General features: G+C 37.7%; 1 protein-coding gene across 1 annotated transcript in view; it reads left to right on the top strand.

Annotated features, from left to right (window-relative positions):
* Nucleotides 1-13,851, top strand: part of SEMA3C (semaphorin 3C) — a 118,071-nt gene that overhangs the window by 70,915 nt on the left and 33,305 nt on the right. The window contains exons 6-10 of the mRNA XM_063396980.1: nucleotides 2,623-2,713; nucleotides 6,527-6,646; nucleotides 8,447-8,589; nucleotides 10,543-10,657; nucleotides 12,833-12,902. Coding sequence (XP_063253050.1) covers nucleotides 2,623-2,713; nucleotides 6,527-6,646; nucleotides 8,447-8,589; nucleotides 10,543-10,657; nucleotides 12,833-12,902 — 539 coding nt within the window. The remainder of the gene's footprint in view (nucleotides 1-2,622; nucleotides 2,714-6,526; nucleotides 6,647-8,446; nucleotides 8,590-10,542; nucleotides 10,658-12,832; nucleotides 12,903-13,851) is intronic.

The raw sequence follows: 13,851 nt of genomic DNA, 5'->3' as shown, positions 1-13,851 counted from the left end.
CTCAGAATCACTGCACTTCCATCCTACTAAATTATCTAAGAGTAGAGATTGTAGGCCTGGATTTGAAAGCAGAAGCAAACTGAACTACGTAACTAAATCCATCCTTCTGGTTAAAAAATTCTGCATTAACTTTTTTTGATGTATTTTGGAACAGAGGTCACCTTTCCCTAGCATTATTCTACTTCTTGAAAAATCATTAAGGACATGAACAGTGATCTCATTTGTCTTTAATTAATGCAATACTCTTTATCATCTTAAGTACTGGCGTTGCAGCCCAGAGACGTTTGAATCTCGTTATTTTAGACTGTTTGTAAATGAGATTGGGAAAGAGGGGAGGGCAGGAAATGACATCTCCAGATGATACAAGATGTTAAATTTCTTAAATGAAGAGTAAAGATACATGACTTGGAAAAGCAGAAGCAGCTTCGCTTAGCCTGTCTGTGTAGCTGCATGCCTGTGATCAATTGATTAAATAAACTGCTGTTTCAGATGTCTGGAGTCTGTGAGACACTTCACTGTAGGCATTTCATGCTCAAAGCCATTACTGTACAGGCCAACAATAGCATAACAGTTTAAACCCAAGCATTCCCTTCTGAACTCGTTGCACATATCTGTGCAGGACTAATTGATAGAGCAGAATGAGGAGCTACGTAGTGCTGATGGGACTAGTGAAAAATCATTTTTTCCTCTGCTTTTATCATTTCACCTTCAATTTCGTGCATTTTTCAAAGCACAAAAGGTTGTTTTTGCACGTGCAAAATGAATATTTTACAAAGCACATCTGTTTTTCTCTAAAAGCTACAAAACCTGACAGAGTCATATCCAACAGTCATAAGAACTGGGCCTGTTTTGCTCTTCTGTCTCCAGGATTCCACATAAGCTCACAAAGAATGAAGGTTTTGATGAGGCAAAATTTTGCCCTTCTCCCTGAAGGAGAGGTTATAAGACAATTAATTTTCTTCCTTGGCACGCTTGGTACTTTGGTCTTTTGTAATTACTCCCTTAGTCACTCAAATATATTCTAATGTCAAAGTAAATGCAAACAGAAGGAAATGTAATCCCTATGTGAAATAATTATAGACCAAATAGCAGTTTAATATATATGAAAATCAAGTGTAATCCTGGAGCTAGTTTAATAGAAGAGTAATGGGCATTTTGAATTGGTAAATGGTGGTTTAATATAATAAATATGGATTAGAACCAAGCTGCATATAATCTAAAAGTAAAAAAACAACACAGAAACCACCCAAGATCACATTAGAAACTTCATGCTTGTGTTTTAACATTGTTTAGAGAGCTTATTACTCAAACAATAGATAAGATCTCTGAGATTCAATTAGGCAAAACAGAAGAGGGGGAAAAGAGAGGGGATAATGATATGAAAACTTCCTGCTGCAGCTGTGCATTTGAGCTTGGTATAATCTTCAATTCTCTGGTGCCAAGTGGCTGTTTAAGGACTTGTGTGGCATCCCCTCTCCCCTGTGATTTACATTAACTGTTGAAGGGAATACAAGGAGATTGCTGTCCTTTCTCAAATAACTGATTTTTTGGCATCTGCTTCACAGAGCCCTTTCTTTTGAATTTTTGACAGCTACACTTTTCTTTTGTAATGTTTAATTTCGTTATTTGTTTGTTTTTGGTTTTGGTGGGGGTTTTTTGTTGTTTTGTTGTTTTTTTTTTCTTGCAAGAGTGTCTTTTGGCTTTTTATTGAAGTTTGGAAGTTGTAGGAGGAAGTTGGTATACAGTGTGTGTTGGGTCAGTGTGTCTGCCATTACTGACTGCAGATTTTAAAGAATGATCTTGGGCCTGAGTCACTTCTTGCTGAGCACACTGTGCTAGTATTGCTGGGAACCAAGAAGTGAAGAGTTGCACCAAAATTGACAGATTTTCTAAAGATACTCAGATTGTTTGTATTGTAAGCTGTAGTGCAAATTGCTTCTCCTTTGCTAATTGCATTTCCTGTTCATAAAGTTCATAACATATAAAGAAATCCCTGTATTATGATTTCTTAAAAAAAAGAAAAAAATCAGGACATTTCAGGCTATGGTAAGAAGGTATAGATAAATCATCTATCACTGTGGATTTGGAGCTCTGCACATAATCCAAGAGATGGTATTGAAGAAAATAAGTGTCATTTGGGAGATTTTTGGAGGTCTAGTAGCTCAGTAAAGACCAAAGGATTTATGCTAATCTAATGACAGTTGTCATGAGAGATTTTTATTTTATATGTATTATTGTTCTAGTAACTTTATTGTAATGTCCTAGACAGGTGTAAGTACACCAATATATTCAGAAAATAAATGATAAATAACATCAAAACCACAAAAGCAATCTCCACAGATGTTATTGCAGAGATCAGTCAACCTATCCTTAACAGAGGGAACATTTTTTTGATTCAGTGTCTTGAATTTACAACAAGAGTCTTGAAAATAACCATGTGTGAGTTAGTTATCTAACACGATGATGGAATTCTGAAGAATTAAACAACTGATAGTACAGTAATAGTGCCCAACAGAGCGCTGGTAATAGAGCATTGCTAATTCTGTGAACAGCCAGGCATAAAAATCAGCTTAGATCGAATGGTTTCTGACATGAGAAGTGACACACAAATCTACTTTGCAGGAACAAATCTTCAAGATCGACTCCAAGTGTGAATCAGGAAAGGGACGCTGTTCTTTCAACCCTAACGTGAACACGGTGTCTGTGATGATCAGTAAGTAAAGATTCCCCCGGTTGCTGAGGTCCAAACCCATCTGGTCATGTGTAGGGTGGGTTGATGGAATACCCCAGGGGAGCTGGACACAGAATTCAGCCTCCCAGGAGCAGTGCCCTCTGCCTGGCTGATGGGCACAAGGGGTGGGTCTACCCAGGTTTCATGGCTTGTATGAAGCTTAAGGTGGGGGGACAGATAAAATGGAGGGATAAGTTATTGAAAGGGGGAGAGAGACACAGGAAACAAAAGGTTCTCCCTTTTCCAGATTACACATTTTTTCCCAGGAATAGTTTCAGCTTTGCATTACCCTGTCTAGCAATTGTGTTTGTATGGTGTCTGACCTTGTTCATCCTAGACGGCACTTGTGTCTTACTTAATTATTTTTAAAATCTCAGAGTAGCTAGGGAAAGAAAGCCTGAAAACTTGAGATGCTTTGAATTTCATTTTTGTTGTCATTGCTGCTGTAGAACCCACCAACTATTGTAAAAGCTCTTCATTCTTCGTACCCAACCAATTTTGCAATTTTCTTCCATCTGAAAGGCCAGAAAGTGAAAAAATAAAGGATTTCTGCTGTACTTGTTGCACACCTATGAGAAAACTCAAAGGGACCATACACTTTGTGTGGCCTGAGTCATCTGCAAAAGATACTTTTCTTTTTTCAGCCAGGAAGAGCTGGAGATACATACTTGGTGTAACCCGACCTTTCACATTTGCAGTATGTTCACACACTTCTAGTGCCAAAGCCCTGATTTTTCAGCATGTGCCTGCTCCTTGCTGTATTTTTGGCTCTGATGGGAACAGCAGTTGCACAGATTTTTGAGAACTTTTTTAGTAAATAAAACTTACTGCACACAGGTACTGCATATTTCACCCAAGGTTAACAAGGTAACAATGTGCAGTGTTTCTGACAGTCAGCTTCCTCTGAAGTCAATTACATATTTTGTGAGGTATTTTCTTTAAAATCTTATGGATCTTAAGGGAAGTGTAATACAGTCTGTCCTACATGGACTGTTCAAAATATAAATTGCCTTTTTTGTTGTTGTTGTTTTTAGTTTTGTTTTTTATTGTTGTTGGGGTTTTTGCTGTTTATTTTTTTATTCCTCGTTGCAAATATATTTAGTACAAAGCAGAAGTATATCTATTCACAGATATATGAACTGAATACCTGTAGAGAAAAGGTAAATGCTACCTAGACATCTCTCTGAACCTTGACTGCACTTGTCTTTATCTCAACAGTGATCTAGGGACAGTGTTTACAGACACTCACTGTGTAAAGAAAATGTTTGTTCAAAGTCAGTGATAGATGAGTCCACTGCTACTCATTGCCATTCTGGTATTATTAAATGAAGCAACTGTTTCCTGTCCTTGTTCCTTCTGGATTTTATATAGCAACATTAAAGGACACTGTTTCTGAATTATTGTTTGTATAGTAAGCTGATTTTTTTCTACAGTAGATCTATGGCAGCTTTGTTCATCTTAATAGATTTTTTGTTATCTTCCTTGATCTCCGTTATGTGACTAAGGAGATCTTCCCTAGTGTTTGACTAATCTTTCATGACATAGTTCATCTACCTAGTTTAAATTATTCCACAAAGGTCAAATTCCTTTTTAAAAAGAGTTCACAGATTGGGTTTTATACTTTCTGTTGCAAAGTCTAGTCACTTCAGAAATGTTAAGCTCTAATGAATTTAGCCTCAATACCCATACCAGAAACATGAACATTTTCTAAGTCTCAGCTCATGTTGTAATGAGGGGACTGAGCCAATGTACTGAACTCACCTTTGAGCTTTCTGCAGGAGGGATTCCCTCTGTTGCCTCAAAGATAGTAAATACCACCAGACCAACTAACTCTCCTACAATAAAAAAACCTCCTTTTTTAAATATATATCCAATTTCTTGACCAATTTGGGCATCACCAGCCTAGAATACAGCAGGAAAGATGAGTCACCCTTCAGAAGAAAGTGGTGCTATCAAAACAAATTTGAACTTTGTACAGTTTGCCATTTATAGAGATGCATTTGCATCAAAGCAGTGAAAGATGTTGACTGCTGACTTTGAAGCAGCTTGGCATTACTAGTGTGCAGGATGCATGTCTCTCTCCCACGAAAACTATGAGATATTTATAAAAGCAGACATACCTCATCAATTCAGTAATTCCCCCCAGTAACAAAGTGAAGTAGAATGAACTCATTGTGCTGTGCAGATCAAATACTGTGTGGAATTTAAGGATTTTAGCAGAAGGAAGTGGAACTGATGGATCTCCTCTGATACATGACTAGCAATCAGACACTAGGAATGCTTAAGACATAAGTAATACCGTTGATATGTAATAGGATTAAAATTACATAGTATAGTCCTGTTGCTGAAATATTTATGTATGTGTATATACACAGGACTGTACACAACATTCTCAGTGAGAACCATAAACCTGATCTTTTTCAACCAGTCTGTTTCATAATAGTAATAATAAAATTCTGATGGATTGAGGCAAGGAGGCAAATATACAAAATCACTTATAAATTTCTACAGATCTAACATCATTCTGTCAATACCTGCTCCAGAAGTAAACTCTTCAGCAACATGCAGCAAATGCATTGCTTAAATCCCCTGTGTATGAATCTTGTCATCACAGGGAGAGGTGAGAGCAGAAGATTGGCTGCTGGATGCTCTGCCAGGGTTCAGTTCAGGCTCCAGTTGGCAGCAGAAAAGCAAAGTCTCCAGGGTTTTGATTCTCTCATGAGCTTCTCAATAGTCTTCCATGCTGATTATGAACACACACACACAAAGCATGAAAATAGCCTCAAGTATTTTTGAGTCTGTGACTCTTGCCAGCTTGACCACACTCTCTGGGTAGTCCAGGAGTACAGACAAAAAGCATCAATCAAAGGACCCAGCTGTACTGGAATGTATTCAGCTACCACTCCCACTCTGAGAGTTAGAGTTTATTTTAGCTACTGTTTTCTGCTCTGGGGTTTCATTGTCATTAGTCAGTGGAAATTGCTTGGTTATTCACAGAGTAGAAAATGATATCATATGTAATTATAATTGTAATTATATAGACATATGTTTATGCACACACACAGACTCAAACAAACACAGATAGAGATCCTGACTGATGGGCTGAGTTTTCAGCCCTGCACAGGGAGCAGAAGCTCATAGTTCTGTTAATGCAGGAGTTGCATGTCTCATTCTGCTCAAGCATAATGACCTTGTACTTAGAACCAAGTACACAAAAGGGGACAACTATTGCTCCATATCACTCTGAGTTTAATATGATTGTCTGGCCTCTGCAATACTTAAGTCAGCTTGAGGCTGCCTGGGACAACCATAACAATGCTGCTGGTAAAAATTGGCACTGATCCACTGACTGCAATAGATGTTGTAATTTCACAGCAGCAATAAATTCAACTCAGTCACTTCATCTGCTTCTGTAACAACAAAAAAAAATCCTTCGAAGTGCACACTTAAGATATTGTATGTGATGCTTTTTGATAACACTAGTCTTATTCTCCAGTGGTCCTTAGCACTGCAAATGGAGCAACTAAACTTCCTATCAAGAATGATTTCCCATGTATGCAGCTCTGCTGTGGCATTTAATGGTACAGTTCCATAAAGTCTCCACTTTAATCGAAAAAGGTCTAATCACTCTTGTGCATTCTAGGTTGAGTCTTTGTAAATCAGAGAAAACCTCATTCCCATGACCCACTATTTATCTGTATAGACTCCTGTGTAAACAAAGAGCTGAAGAATTTAAAATAAACTTCTGTTTTCCCAAAACCATAACAATTCTCCCTCCATTTCAATTCTTTTCAGATGAAGAGCTTTTTTCAGGAATGTATATTGATTTCATGGGGACAGATGCAGCCATTTTTCGCAGTCTGACCAGGAGGAATGCAGTGAGGACTGACCAGCACAACTCCAAGTGGCTGAGTGGTGAGATTCCTTTAATTCACCAGAGTTTTAATGAGTGTCACAGAGATTCTGCTTTCCCCTTCTTAAAACAAAGACCTTGTCATTTAAAGAGCTTGTCTCTGAATCTAATTTATGAAGTTGAACTATGAAGAAATGTGTGTAAATACAAACTGTAGACAATGCACAGATGTAGAGGGATGAACCAGGCTCCTAGGCTATCCAACCTGAGGGCCTTTTTTGCCTTAAGGCTGAACGAAGCTGTTTAAGGGCAAGTGCATGGAGACCTTTCCAATGGAAGTGGTCAGACAGTCTGACTTTTAGAAAAATGCCTTCGCCTGTAACAAATCAGATATTGCTTCAAATCAGTGTTTAACTCTAATCAGCTTCAGTTAATTCAAGGTGATCCATCTCTGCACAGAAGATTCACCACCATTTACATTCAAAGTGTGTGCAGAAGAGTGTCCCACTATCAGAGAAGTCAATGAGGATCATTGCCACTTATTTCAGTGGTGAGGAGTTGGTTATCTAAACACAGTAGAAAAACTCACTTCTGAGTGGAATCACATAACTGATTCCCTGACATCACTGTGAAAATTCTCACTGTCTCTACTGGTAAGAAGATTCCTTCCAATGAAACCAATTTAAATTAAAATGGTGGTCAACCCTCTGGGCAGAGGTAGATGTGAAAGGTTACAGAGCAAATAACGCAGCAGTTACAGTTTTAAAAAGCCTTCAGGTATGTTGAAGGCTTTTTAAAAAAGTTTACTGTGGTTTACTATGGTTTTGTGTTGATATTTTTCATGGTGACTGATTATTCCTGTCTGGCTGTGACTACAATGAAATCACAAGATTTCAGTCACAAATTTATTTCAGTATGAAAGGGAAACTATATCTGCTATTTTTTTTTTCTATTTGTTATACGTTCTTACACTTATCTGCACATCCTACACATGTGCATCCTAAAATGAATTAGAGAAAAAAAAATTAAGCTGCCCAATTTCTGGAAAATCTACCTGTTCAACGCAGATACTTGAAAGTACAATTTATTTCCATGTTCTTTTAGAGCCAGAGTAATGACATTTGTTATATTAATTGAGAATAGACTTATGTGAACAGAAGAGTGCTGCAGTCTAAAAAGTTTTCTGTCAGACATTCAACCTTTGTATCAGATTGTTTCAGACTTTATATTGCACTTCAACCAAACAAGCAATCTTGCATGATCATTGAAAAGACAAAGCCTTGATGCAGGGAGAGGGGCCACTTCTATCTTCAGTCAGAGAAGGTGTTCTGAAGGCTCCTGCACTGTCCATTATGTGCTTGCTGTTGAGGTTATAAATTATTTTGCTCTCTCCCTAATTCTCCTTTGTAGTGTTGTGCACGTATGTTTGGTTATGTTTACCAGCCTTTGATATGTAGTCAGATGCTGCTCAAGCATTTGCATACCCAGCTTGCCTTTTTTGGGTTACACAAATTGCTTTCCTCTCTCATTCATGAACCTTATTTGTTATATTTCTAAGCTCTTCCAGGTTACTTTTATGTTTTGTCTCAATGAGACTTTCCTTAGGTGCCCCAGGTAACACAGTAATTCTTCCTTCTTCCTCGAAGTCATTGAGTCTCTGCAATAATGTAATCCCATTGCATCTGGACTGCTCCTCTAAAAATTTGCTGTGAAATAAAATCTGAGGATGCAAATACATATGGCTGCCAGCAAGGATATTTGTTGATATTTGGTGTATTCAGCACTTCTTTGAAGCAGTCAGTAAATGTCAAATCAGTCGTTGCTCATACTGATACATCTTTTGGTAAACGTTTTCATTTCAGAGCCTATTTTTGTGGATGCTCATGTTATCCCAGATGGCACTGACCCCAATGATGCCAAAATCTACTTCTTCTTCAAAGAAAGACTCACAGACAACAGTGGCAGCACAAAGCAAATTCATTCAATGATTGCAAGAGTATGCCCAGTAAGAACTATTTTGTTTATTGGGTTTCTGGGATAAGCTGCTAGTGTGACATGATAACCTAAAAGACTGAATGTTTAAAAAGCCTTTGGTTTGATAAAATTTCCTGTTTCTGTGTCACCATTCATAATTAAAAAGAGCTATTACTCAACTCACAGCTAGGGTCTGAACAGGTTATATATAGCTGACTATATCTGTAAGAATGTGGAAATGTAGAGGTTCAGGGATTTGTGTATTTCTCTGACTGAATCAGAATAGTTCCCAGTATTGAATTTTAAAACTTTCTGTCCTTGGTAAAAATAAGGCACATTATTTTCTTAATAAAAATGAACCTTAAGCAGTGAAGGGTTTCACACATGCAGAGTCAAAATATTTAAAGCACATCAGAAATATCAAGCATTTAAATTGGTGGCTTTAACTTTCAAATGCGGTTTTCATTTTTACGACATCTTTCTGCTTGCTTGTATTGATGCATGTGTGAGCCTGACTTTAAAAATGTGCAAAGGAAATTTAAATTCAGGGGTTATGGCCATTCCTGGGCAATAATTAATTTTTTTTCACTGTACTCCTCATTGTTGCGATTTTGGGGTTTTTTTATCTCTAATCAACTGTACATGAAAAATGATTGAAGCAACTATTAATATCTCTGGTGAAATCTTTTTTTTTTTTCCTTTTAATAAGAGAAAAATTATAAATGCACAATTGCTGCTAGCCTATTCATTCCTTCTTTTGGAAGGCTTCAGGAAGTTCATTCTGTTTATATATTCCCTCTCTTTAACTTGGGTTTTCTTTAGAATTTGATGCTTTGTGATGTTGGGCGTAAAGGTGTTTGTCCTTCTCTGGCAATATGATGAGGCACATGATCTCTTTTATAATCTCCATTCTCTGTATTTTAGTGACAGTGCCTAAAGGCCTGTTTGGGTATTTTGCAAGAAGACGTTTCACACAATTACAGCTGTATTTGTTTTTATACTGTTATAATAAAGCCCAGATGATTTTTGAAAGGCCTAAGCCGTTTTAGACTTACACTGAAGCCAGTGGCAGAGTCCCAAGGCCAGTGAAAATAAATCTGAGCCAGTCATATTTGTATACTTGTATACATAACATCATATTCTTGTATCAACACCTTTGAGACTGGCAAAATATATTGCCCCCTGCAAAAACTCCATATAAGTCCCCCAAAATGTTGGATTACCAACTCCAACAGCATCGGTGAGACATGCACAGCACATTATTGAAATCATATTTCAATAGCTTCTACATTTTGGTTTTTCTCTTTCCTTGGGTGACATCATGTTATGCAGTTTGGAAGACGCTGCTCTTATGTAAGGCATTCACCAGCACAGTCAGTCAGGATCTGTCACCTCAGTGCTGCAGCACTGGTTTGGCACTTACAGTTCCCACCTTGAACCATGGAAAACTGGAAAGATTCCTGAGTGAGCTGTGACCCAGCCATCTCTAAACCAAGCTAGCAGGACTTGCAACAGTGCATAACTAGCTTGACCCACACTAGCCATCATTTCTGAATACTGTTTAGAGCATCCACATCATTTCTAGGTCAGGTGCAGCTATGCTGCTGTCAGGACTTGAAGAAACATCCCTCTATAGAAATATGAGACCTTTCAGAGATAGCATGGAATTTAAGGATAAAGGTGGGTGTCAATGAGTGATGCAGATCTCCACAGTCTCTTCCAATCATGAGAGCATGCACTGCTGATGCACAAAATCTACTGCCCAACTCTCCAATCCTGCTAGCCCAGCAGAGAAGCCCCACTCAGAAAACTACTTCTTGGTTTTTTCCTGTATATAGAATGCTTAGATGAGGTCTATTTTTAGTATTAAATTTACCAGATAATTATGTAGATAATGAATTAACCTGAGAAAAATGTGGGAAAGCCCAGTAAAATGTTAGCTGTGTTTTATTTCTTCTTTTCTGAAAATAATATTCCTTTCCAGAATGACACAGGTGGTCAGCGCAGTCTCGTGAACAAGTGGACAACATTCTTGAAAGCAAGACTTGTGTGCTCAGTAATGGATGAAGATGGAACAGAAACGTACTTTGATGAATTAGGTATCACAAAAAACATTCCTTAAAATTTTATCTAAATGCTACACCTTGTGCTTATTTAAAATTTCGTCTAAATGCTACACCTCATGCATATTTAATGACTGATTTTCATTCAGTTTCTTAGTCAAGTTGTTAACAGTGAAATCATAGCACTAGAAGTCCATGACAAAATTCTCCTTGAAGTTTTATGACAGCAAAAGAAAAAAATGCTTCATAAGTCTCTCTGCATACTCATCATTACTTTTGAAATAAAGGTAATTAATCTTGACTATGTAAAATGATGTATGTAAAGAATTAATATTTGGAAGGAAATATCTAAGTGACTCTCTTGTTGTCTTGCTACTAGCTTGGATTACAACAGAGGGTTTTAAACATCCCTTTGAAACTGTTTCTTTTACCCACAGCTATGTCCCACACAGCTTTTTCATACTGCATTTTTTCTATTTTTTGATCACAGGGTAGAGTCCTCAGTTTGGTAATACTAATAAATCTAATAAATGTAAATAAAACTAATAGATATTACTGGCACCAGCAATAGCACTATCCATAAATATAATTTCTCAGGAATTACTTAGTCACATAAATTTTTGCTTCAACATGTGAAATACTGTAAATATTCAATGCATAACTTATACAGCAATCACAAGAGGTTCCTTTTCATGAAGGAATTAATAGATGTATATCTTGATACCTACATGCCAAACATTACCAGAAAGTTTCAAATTCTATATTTTCCATAGCTGAGATGCACAAAATCATACTTCTAAACTCAGGTATTGGAAGATTTGGTATGTCTTTTTTTGGTAAGCAGCTAATGTGCTCTGCACTGGGTCTGCAACTGGTTCTGATCTTCTCTCCATTTTATCCTCTCTCTCTTCTCTCAATTGTTATTCCTGATTCCCACCATGGCAAATGGGGCTTGGAGTCTTTTTGAGCTTATTTACAGCTCTTTGCTGTACTTGCTTTGGTGCAAGGAACCAAAATGGAACCTGATTTGGGCTAGGAGCAGATCCTAACTTGCTCTAGCTCAGAATGTGCAAGGTGCTTGGAGGAGTGAATTTCTGAAGTTTACAATGCCTCAGCACTGCCACAGCAGCTCATCCTTCAGAACTGTGATTTACCAACCCCCTCCTCTTCAACAAAGCAGTAGGATAACTGCTTTTAGTTCCTTGTATGACAAAGTGTAGGACCATGGTGAATAGGAGACAATGCTCTCAGTGGGGGCTCCCAGCACTATTCCCAAGCAAAGAGGAAGAATACAATCACAGCTGGAAATTCAGAAAACTGGGAGAGAGCAAACACATGCTTCTGTGTTCATGTATAATGCAGGAGAGTGTAACACTTCCAGTTCTGCATGGTGAAGTCTTTTACTTTTGACATATTGAAAAGAATATTTAAAAAATTCAGCGGGTTAAATGAAAGAGCCACATAAATTAATGGAAAGCTAAAGAACATACTCTGTGATAAAAAGCTCAAACAGTTCAGTCCTTTTTGTGTTGTAAATTAAGTTTAAGAGGTAGCATGATTATAGTTATTAAAAACATTTGTAAGGAGAAGCTGTCAGAGATTAAAGTAGTTTTCACTGAAGTGTAAAAAATCAACAGATCAGAGGTAATGGTGGGTAAATTTATTTCAGTGAGAAGGTACAGTTTTGCAGAGTGGAGACAATAAATCCCTACACAACAGGAAGTGGGAGGTTTACGTCTCTCACAGTCCTTACTGAAAAGCTGTCTGACATTCATATCATGTTGAAACTGTGCTAGTGAAGGGACTCTAGTGCTGTCTGGACAATAAAACACCTAATTTCCCTGTTTTCAATTACATCCATCTATGGGAACTCTTTGTCTTTAACCTACTGCAACTTTAATGGGTTCCTACTGCTAAACAACCTGCTGAAACAAGATACAGCTGAGAAAAATGTGTGACATAGATCCTGAATGTATTTGAAAATCTTTGCTGTCTGTCTCCATAAGGTTAGAAGGCATGGAGTCAATTTTCAAATTTGTTTCTGAACATTCAAATGCTAGATTTATGCATATATGGTCTGTTCATGTGGTAAGTTTCCTTTTTTCGCATTCATGTCTGAGATAAAACTACTGTTGAGTTTAGAAAGAACAAAATCATCAATTGAACTGGAAAATAAAGTTTTTCTTACTATTCAAAATGTTTTTCTTACAGAGGATGTGTTTCTCCTGGAGACAGATAACCCCAGAACAACACTTGTGTATGGAATTTTTACAACGTCGAGGTAAACATGGAGATTTGAAAAAAAATTACCTGAACTGTCTGATTCTCTGAATTAAAAGTGACACTGATGTTCTGTGGGTGAGGCTGTGCTGGGCAGTTTTGGGTGTCTGCTGTGGCCGTGGTTTGCATGCAGGAGTCTCAGTGTCATTGCTGTTGCTATCTGTGTCAGAGCTATGCCTCTTGGAGCAAACTGCTTCCTGACATTCTGTCAGCTGCCACTGGGAAAACATTTCCGTGGAGGCCACTTGTCACTGCTGAGCAGTGGAAAGCTGAACGATTTCAGTGCAGTGAACTCGTGGCATCTGAGAGCACTTAACACCTCCTGAAGGACATCCAGCACCCTCAAGGATCAAACCAGGAATTCTTACATGAATTCATACAAATCATTTCCAGGCTCTCAGCTGGCTGATGATCACACAGATGGCAAATAACCATACTGGCTTCAGCTGGCTGCAAAAGGACAAGCTTACGTGGCATTGGGTCACCTCCTTGCAGCTCCCTGTTGCAGTCAGTGGTGTTCACTTACTGTCTGGTTTAGAAAGCATTTACTGAGCTCCCAAGGGTGATGGAAGCACTAGGTATGGCTCATTGTGCTGAAACTCTCCACAAAGATAGACTGACAGGTGGAACAACAGATTCTTCCACCTTTAGCTTTATCTTTTTGGTTTTCCTCTTGCCCTCACTACATAATGTTAGCACAGAGTAAAACTGTTTACTACTCCCTGATTTCTGATATGCTACCCTCTATTATTTAGCTGTTTATCTTACATTCAGAGAAGTCTTCTGTTTGTTTTTTCTTTGATTTTCATTTATTTGATCAAATTAGAAAATTATTGTCAATAATTCCTTTAATGGCAAGTTGTAGTAAAAAAATCCTTTCAGATTTTTCTTTTTCTCCAACAGTCTTTTTCACTGGGATATAGGTATCTGCTTACTCAAATATGATGGGA

This window comes from Prinia subflava, chromosome 4 (genome assembly GCF_021018805.1).
Source record: "Prinia subflava isolate CZ2003 ecotype Zambia chromosome 4, Cam_Psub_1.2, whole genome shotgun sequence".
Classification (NCBI taxonomy): domain Eukaryota; kingdom Metazoa; phylum Chordata; class Aves; order Passeriformes; family Cisticolidae; genus Prinia; species Prinia subflava.
The sequence above is the reverse complement of the archived record's forward strand: the minus strand, read 5'-3'. Positions and strand labels throughout refer to the sequence as shown.